We start from the raw sequence: 9,213 nt of genomic DNA on the forward strand, positions 1-9,213 counted from the left end.
ATTTTAAGAAGAGCCACCCAGGATGCACTGTGAAATTTCACCGTAATAGTGAGCGTTTATAAGATTGTGGGTACATTGCCCACTTAGCTCTTTTAATAACATCATCTTGTGATGAGAAACTGTACAGTATGTAGAAGCACTAGGATTAGCACTATAGGTGGCTCTTTATTTTAAACGAAATGGAACAAAGTACTAATATAGATTGATTGATACTACTGCTAGTAGTGTGTGTGTGTGTGTGTGAGTGAGTGGTCAGGATGCTATCATGTGCTAAGTTTGCACTGATATGTTAAAACTACCACGTTAGATCACTTGTTCACTCCTTTAACTTGTAATTTACAATCTCAATGACCTATAACTCTGATGAATGTGCACAGGAAACTATTGAATTCTTATTTTGTTCTTCCTGCAAATTTGCATTTAATATATTGTTAATTATTCTTGGTGCCTTAAAGTGTCTTCGGTTTCATAAATTAAAAAAAAAAAAAAAACCTTGAATGACAGTTTAAATTCAAAAGAATGGATGTGTGACTCGATTTTATTTCAGTTTTTTTCAATTATGGTGGTATTTGTTTTACTGCTGTCAATTTATGGTGATTCAATTAAAAATAATTGCATTACATTTGTTGAATTTTAATAATGATCAGAGAATAATGGATCAAAACCTTCTGAAGTATTTTTTCCCCTTGTTGCACAGACATTAACAGTAATGGCAAACTGGCAAGTATTGAGACTTGGACTTGATATGAGTTTCTAACTTTGTGTTTTTCATGAAAATGAGCCTTTCTTATTTTTGTAAGTTTATCCCGTTGTAAATGATGCTAAACAGACTAAACACTCATTTTAGTCTGTTTACATATTTGGGATTTTTTTTATAAGAACAAATGGATGATTGTTAAAACTTGTCAAAAGCAGGATTGACATTGATGGGACTTAAGATGGAGAATTTTATATTGATTGAAAATCAAAACATGTTTACGATTGCAATAAAGGTTAATGTCTTTTAAAATGTGATTAAATGTATTATTTGTGCAGTTTTACATGATATACTTAAATGTTTGTGTTAGTGGCCTCAAGACCAGTGAAATTAGTGTATATGACAAAGGTTTTAACTCAGCTTGCTTTCCATGGTTTTCTATCGAAAGTTCCCACCAGGGAATACAAATTTTAAAAAGTTCTGGGAACAAAAAAAAAAAAAAAGTTAGAATTGCAGGCAAAAAAAGCAAGAATTGTGAGTTTACGTCACAATTTTCAGGAAAAAGTAAAAATTACGAAATTATGTAGTCTTGATCACTTTTTTTTTTTTTTACAAAATATAATACATACACGACCCTCTACTTAAAACCATATAAAAGTAGCAATAGCTCTGAATTATAAACTACTTTTTTTGTTGAGTTTGCTGTAGTGCACTTCTAAATGCAGGAAATATCATTTCTTATGAAATATTAATAGAGTGAAAGTGACTTCTGTGTGACCTGCGCTTCCAGAGGCGTCTGCAGGATTTTATCTCGGGGTACGCATCAGATCAGCACTGATATTCCCATCACACCACCCTTCAAACGCCATATAACGACCATGTAGCAACCACACGCAGGGGAAGCCCTAGTGAATTTAAAGTTTGTCCTCCCTAAAAGTGTACAGGTGCAACTGCATGCTTCTACAATTGACGACAGACAATGGACCATTCTCGCCCATGAAATATTTCACAGAAATTTCGCTAATGTGGCGTACCTTACCTCTCTCAAAATACATCGGTTTGGAAAAAGCTGTATCCAGCCATACAACATTTACCAATGTTCTGCAGTTCATCAATTCATTCATTTGCAATTAATTAGAATCTCATGAATTCATGACTACTTGTTTATTTTAAATTTTTTATTGAAAATATGAATAGCAGAAACCTTTGAATAATGGTGAATGGCCTTTAATTTTACAAGAACTAGAAACAAAACATCCCAAACTTAGACAGAAACAAAACATAACGCACACAATAAAACCTTTGTGTAGTTACTACAGAACACCATAGTGTTTCAGGTATTTTATCATCATAATTTAATTTTTATCACATCAGTCCTCTACAAACAGAATCGGTATCAGTTTGTGTCTTTTGTCCCAGAATGAGACTCAAACCTATTTCTGTGCAGTTTCAGTTTCAGACACTGCATTTCCTTCCCAGGACTCGGGGGTCGCGATGTCTGCCGTGCTCGGAGCTTGTGTCTTTGATAACTTCCCATAAATCGCCATGGCCTGAAGACGGTAGAGAACAATGAGGAATACATGCAAACTAAAAATGATTCTAATTATTAGGATATTTTATGTACCATATAAACACTAGCGTAGATTACAGTAGATTTTAAAAATAATTCAGATTTAAATGTTTTTAAAAGTCATCTATTACTGTTATGGCGGCAATATTTTCAAATTTAATTAGAATTTTAAATAATTAATAACAGCATCTTAGAATGATTTCTGAAGGATCATGTGACACTGCTGGAGTAATGATGCTGAAAATTCATCTTTGATCACAGGAATAGATTACATTTTTAAAGGTGCAGTGTGTAATTTTACACAGTATCTAGTGGTGAGGTTGCGAATTGCAACCAGCAGAAGTTACGGCGGCCGACAGGAAAAGATGTCGTCGTCTGAGACAGCAGAGAGTAGCCAGTTACGCAATGAGGTTTCTTTACAGAGATAAATTAAGAAATTATGTTTACTTAATTATTCAGTAAAACGATATTATTGCGAATATTATTGTTACTTGTTCATCATTGTGTCAGTGTTTTATTCGCTGACTTCAGCTAGCTTCTTTGCACGAAGAACAACAGTGACGAAACACATTTGTCCGTTTAGGGCTCCTACATGTCGGCGCATTTCAATGTAAGGGGACCCGCGGTGTATGTAGATAGAAATGGCTCAATCTAAGGTAATAAAAACATAACAGTTCATTAAGTAAGGTCTTTATACACCACTGAAAACGTTGTGTATATGATATTGCATTTCTGTCAACAGATCCTGCTAAATATTACACAATGCGCCTTTAGAATATATCAGAGTTATTTGAAATTGAAAATAATATTTCACAATATTACTGCTTTTGTTGTATTTTTGATCAAATAAATGCAGCCTTGGTGAACAAAAGAGGCTTTGTTCAAAAACAATGAATCACTGTCGGGTACAGCATGAAGTCATACCTGAGTGACCATACTGCTGATGTCTCCTGTGTTCGAGGGCAGTAAGATGGTGTTGGACTCCTTGGCCAGGTTGGAGAAAGCAGAGACGTACTGTTCGGCCACACTTAAAGATGCCGCAGCATTTCCATTCTGTACAGTTATGAGACATCAACAAGATGCCTTTATAATATAAAACAGTCTGAACTCACCATATTCGTCTCAGATGTAATACTCTATCAGTCAGACTGAAGAATTGATTTCCTCTCTGCTGAGATACAGTGTCATGTTTATAAGTGTGATCTGCGCTCTTCAAAAGAGGATGAGATGTACCTGCAGAGTGAGCGCCTCGGACAGCAGCCGGATGGCTTTGGCCTTCGCCTCCGCTTTAGCCAATACAGCGTTCGCTTCTCCTGCACAGGGGGAAAAGAGCAGTAATACGTCAGTGAGGATTATGAATATTCAATCATTGATTTAATTACGAACATATAATTAATATACATTTGCATTATTTAAAAATAACAAGAAAAATGTTTATTGTATTTCTTCATAATAATATAAATAAAACAATAAAAAAAATTAACAACAACAATTATTTCATTCAATTTGTTTGCAATTATCTGTTATTATAACAGTAATTTGTATTATTATAAATAAATGCATTATAAATCAATAATAATGTAAAAAAATATTTTAAGTTATCATATGTTTTTATATGTTTATTTAAATTCACTATACATAAAAAAGCAACCGTAATATTAAAAAATTAATAGTTATAAAACAATTTTTAATATAACATGAAACAGCATTCCTAACTTATTTAATTTTCATAAATTTTTATGCTTTTCCAAGTAAAAACAGGTTATTCAATGTAAAAACTGTAAAATAATTGATATACTATTATTGTATAACATTTTAAATGTGAGTTTATTTCTATATATTTTTTAATTTATTTTAAATTCAGTCATTTTGTTTTTTAGTCACTTTTAATTTATAATTTTATATATTAATTATATATATAACGGAAAAGTACTGTTTATACACATTTAAATGTCCGTTTTAGCTCATTTCTTTTTTGTTATTCTAGTACTTAAACTAAACAAAAAAGAGAAATAGTAAATAGCTGAAATAATTCATATTCAATATTACAGTTAACGTTTATTTTTATTTCAAGTAATGAAACAGTTTTTTATGGTTTAGTTTAGATAATAACCCTGGCGGCATCAGTCAAAAAAGAAATTCAGTTCAGAGGTGGGACAAGTTATACCATATATTGTTCACAATAAGATCATTTTGGTTTAATTTTGATTTGACAACATTTTATTCAGCTGCTAACATTATTCCAAACCAAAGTAAAAAGCCCACCAGCAGCTTTGTTAATCTGTTCGGCCTTCTGTCCCTCAGACGCCAGAATCTGAGACTGTTTGCGACCCTCCGCCACGTTGATGGCCGCCTCTCTGTGTCCCTCTGACTCCAGAACAGTCGCTCTCTTTTTCCTCTCGGCCTCAACCTGAACGACATTCATATCATATCACATCAGTCATATGATTGAGAGGAGCTCCTTTCGGTCCTTTAGATCTATGAGATCAAGTTGAAGAGTAAATCATCATACCTGCATTTGCATAGACTCTTTTACCCGTGGAGGAACGTGAATGTCTTTGATCTCGTATCGAAGACATCGAATCCCCCATTCATCTGATGCCTGGTTTATCGAGTGGACAATATTGGAATTCAGGGACTCTCTTTCCTGCCAAAGGACGAAAAGACCCTTAAGCACGCAAATGAATAGTATATCCAATATTGTAAGTCACTGACAGATTGCCTGGCATTCATACCCTAAACACTTTGTCCAGGGTCAGTTTTCCCAACTCTGATCTCATGGTGGTCTGTGCCAGCTGGGTGACGGCATATTCTGGGTCCTCCACGCCATAACTGGCCTTCAGACGAGAACAACAGCACATTATGAGAGGAAGGCCTAAAGAAACACTGGAATAAAGCAGCAAAGTACTTACCTTAAACGGATCAAGTATCCTGAGGTATAAAACTCCATCTATCTGCAAGGTCACATTGTCTAAAAGCAAAACATCATATAAAGTTCATCTCAATAATCCATAAAAGTGGGAGAGAAAAAGATCAGAATGCCTGTGATTTACCCAGGGAAACTGCTGACTGCTCCGGCACATCGATCACGATCTCTTTGAGGCTTTGAACATATCTAACTCTGTCCAAGACTGGAATTAAGAAGTTTAGACCCTGCGGGGAAATCAAATATTTGAAATGGAAGTGATTCATATATATTGAAGCTATTGGTGGAGAAGAGATGAGAACTCACTGGTTCCAGGATCCGGTGGAAGCGGCCCATCCGCTCCACTACCCAAGCCTCCTGCTGGGGAACGAACAGGACCACAGTGTTCATGGGAAGGCTGGAGGCCCATCGCTGCTGAGCTCGAGTCCTCCACAACACAGGCACTGTTTGACGCGAATGCTGTTCACAGAAGAGAGACAGACAAATTACACAGCAAATATATATATATAAAATAAATGTTTGCATTAATTCAAAAATACGATAATTAAATAAATACACACACACACACACACACACACACACACACACACACACACACACACACACACACACACACACACATACATAAATGCATACATACATATACACAAGTCACAAGTGGTCAAAAGTCTGGAAACATTACTATTTTTAATGTTTTTGAAAAGTCTCTTATGCTAAAAAGATTTCTATCTTTGAAAAATATTAAGCAGCACAACTGTTTCCAACATTGATAATTAGTCAGCATCTATAGAATGATTTCTGAAGGATCATGTGGCACTGAAGACTGGAGTAATGATGCTGAAAATTCAGCTTTGATCACAGGAATAAATTACATGTTCAAGCATATTAAAATAGAAAACCATTATTTTAAATTGTAATAATATTTCACAATATGACAGGGTTTTTTTCCTCTGTATTTTTGATCAAATAAATGCAGGCTTGATGAGCATGGAGAAAATAGAAATACTAAAAAATAGTAATGTTTCCAAACATTTGACCGGTACTATATATAACCTTTTTTATATTTGTATAATAAGATAAGTAAATAAAAAAAAGAAATTATATATATATACACATCAGTGTTGTCAAATCGATCAATCGCATCTATCACAAGTTTGAGTTTATATAATATAATACTGTGAATGAATATTATTATATATTTATATATTATGTATCAATATGTTTTATGAATAATTTAATACGTCATACACACACACATATATCAATATAATAATATATACACACACACAAACACACACATATAAACACACACATATAGGCTATATATATATATATTCAAACACAAACTTTTATTTTAGATGCGATTAATTGAATTGACAAAAAGAATATTCTATATATATAAATATATAATTAAATCAATTTATTTAAAATATATATATATTGAAATAAAAATTAAAACTTTGAGCACTATGTAGTGTAGTAAATGTTGTACAACCATTAAAATATATAATAGATCAGTGAGTACAACTCTGTACTACTTGTACTGTGTGTGTGTGTGTGTGTGTGTGTGTGTGTGTGTGTGTGTGTGTGTGTGTGTGTGTGTGTGTGTGTGTGTGTGTTGTCGATGAAGATAAATTCCGCTGTATCTCTGCAATGGCAAATAAAGTCATTCTGACATCTGCCAGACCGTTTTGTTTAATTCAAAAGTTATTAAACATATCTGACACCAGCCATTATTCATATGAGGCTTGAAGTTGAAGTACAGTAATGTGGGATAATAACACGCTAGATGAAACAAGCAGCTGATGTAACAATCATCACGTCTTCAATGAAATTCATAATACTTGTGTTAAATATTTAGAATATTATCTCGAAAAAAATCGTGCGAACGAACTCGTTTATATCGATTTAATTTCGAAATGAACTTCAAGACAGAATTCAGCAGAGGTGTCAAGAAGTGACGGGACAGTCCTACAGAACAGCAGTGCACGTGTGTTACCTTTAAAAGGCCGCTCCCTGCCCGACACACCACCGTCCTCAGCATTTTCACCCTGTGTGAAAACAGATGTTGAAGATGTCTATAACAAATGAATGAACTCTTCCCGAGCTTACACTACAAACGTGACCCTCTAACAGCTGCGGAAATCAAAGTTACAACATCACAGGCGTGCGTCAATTTCAAACATCCGGGTCTGCGAGGGAAACAAATGCTTTTCATATGGTTCCGGGAATACGTCCGTAATGTCTTTAGCTTAACGTTGAGTGTGAAATATTACGAATAAATTATAACGTTTAATTGTACACACCAGTATGTTTATGAATGTTTCAAGGGATGTTTTTCTTATTATTATGATTATTATTGTTGTTGTTGTTGTTGTTGTTGTTGTTTTATATTTGTATTTTAAAATTCAGCCACTAGTGGGCAGTCATATTTTTAATTCAGCTTTTAGATGATGTTGTAAAGCAAACTTTTACATATGGCTTTATAACTTCTCTGGGGTGCAATGTGGCTAAATGCCTTCTAGGTTAAAGGGCCCCTTGGATGTAATTTTTTTCTACATGACAACATACACGACTATACTAAACTACCGTACAGCATCAACTAGTTTTGCATAATTTAGGAGAAATTATAATTTGTTGTGATGCATGTGCAACGTGGGCTCATATCAACAGCTCCAGTCCAGTGTTTTTATTGTTAACCAAAACTAAAACGTTAATAAACGTTATTAAAACGTTAATAAGTGTTTTCGTAAATTAAATCAAGCTGAAATAAAATGAAATATAGGCCCGGTTTAACAAACAGGGCTTAGATTAAACCAGGATTATGCCTTAGTTCAATTAGGACATTTAACTGTGCCTTAGAAAAAAACATTAGTGTGCATCTTGAGACAAAACAACGGCACTGATGTATTTTAAAGATATCTCAGTGCAAGTTTCTTTCAGTTAAAACAGCTCAAACAGTCTGGGACTTGCTTAAGCCTTGTCTGTGAAACCGGCGCTTTAAGACTTAATAAAAAAATGAAACAAAATTCTTTGACGAAAATTAGAAATGTTTAAAAAATTGAAAAATGAGAAAATTAGAAAAATGACTAAAATTATATCTGAAAAATATATTAAAGCTAATTCAAAATATGAAATAAATTACAAAAGCACATAACATGACTAAAACTTAAACTATAATTACAATGAACAGCATAAATATACAAATGAAAATAAAATCTAATTCAAAATATAAATAATTGATATTATAGTAATCCTATAACACTGCTCCAGTCACAATGGAGATTTGTAGATTTAAAATGTAAAGTTATTTTACTAATAACAGAACAATGCATACATTAAGTTATGCATAAAATAAAATAAATAATAAATAAAAAAATGTACACAAATTGTGTTACAAAACAACAACAACAATAAAAAGTTTTACACTGGTCATATTTGACCAAAGGATCACACAAGGGTTTGGCAATAGGAGAGTACATAACAGAAATATCCATATTAGTTGACTTTTGACTGTCATCCTGCTTTACGTCCATACGTCCACCTGATGGACTGATGAAAGGAAATATGACCATGTTAATTTCATTTCAGCAGTCAAATAGTCCATCATTACAGTCCATACATTTATACATTTTTTGTTATTGAATAAACATTAACATTATTCATGCAGTTTTGTTCAAATGCAAACATTGAACAATAGGTTTATTATAGTTAACTAAAACTAAAACCATTACTAGAAATAAAACAATGTTAAGTGAAATAAAATAAGTGAAATAAAATAAGTAAAAAAAAAAAAAACGTATTTTATTTCAGCTACTTGCCAAGGCATTTTTTCTCATTTTAATTTAGTTTAACGTTCTGTTCTAAAATAACTAAAACTAAAATAAAATATTTAAAAATATTTAAACTATTTAAAAAAAAACTAATAAAATGACAAAAAAACAACAAAATTACTAAAAATGTAACTAAATAAAAATGAAAACGCAAAATAAAAAAAAATAAAAAATAATAATAATTTAA

General features: G+C 32.8%; 1 protein-coding gene across 1 annotated transcript; it reads right to left on the reverse strand.

The window, feature by feature from the left end:
* Positions 1-554: 554 nt before the first annotated feature.
* On the reverse strand, positions 555-7,420 carry stoml2 (stomatin (EPB72)-like 2). Its single transcript, XM_081354389.1, has 10 exons — positions 7,193-7,420; positions 5,500-5,652; positions 5,321-5,420; positions 5,180-5,238; positions 5,003-5,104; positions 4,780-4,914; positions 4,533-4,677; positions 3,501-3,580; positions 3,192-3,320; positions 555-2,247 (listed from the first exon to the last, which is right to left on the reverse strand). The coding sequence occupies exons 1-10, from the start codon at positions 7,235-7,237 to the stop codon at positions 2,131-2,133; spliced, it is 1,065 nt and encodes a 354-aa protein (XP_081210515.1). The 5' UTR covers positions 7,238-7,420; the 3' UTR covers positions 555-2,130.
* Positions 7,421-9,213: the final 1,793 nt, after the last annotated feature.

Source organism: Scardinius erythrophthalmus, assembly GCF_964197995.2.
Source record: "Scardinius erythrophthalmus genome assembly, chromosome: 23".
Classification (NCBI taxonomy): domain Eukaryota; kingdom Metazoa; phylum Chordata; class Actinopteri; order Cypriniformes; family Leuciscidae; genus Scardinius; species Scardinius erythrophthalmus.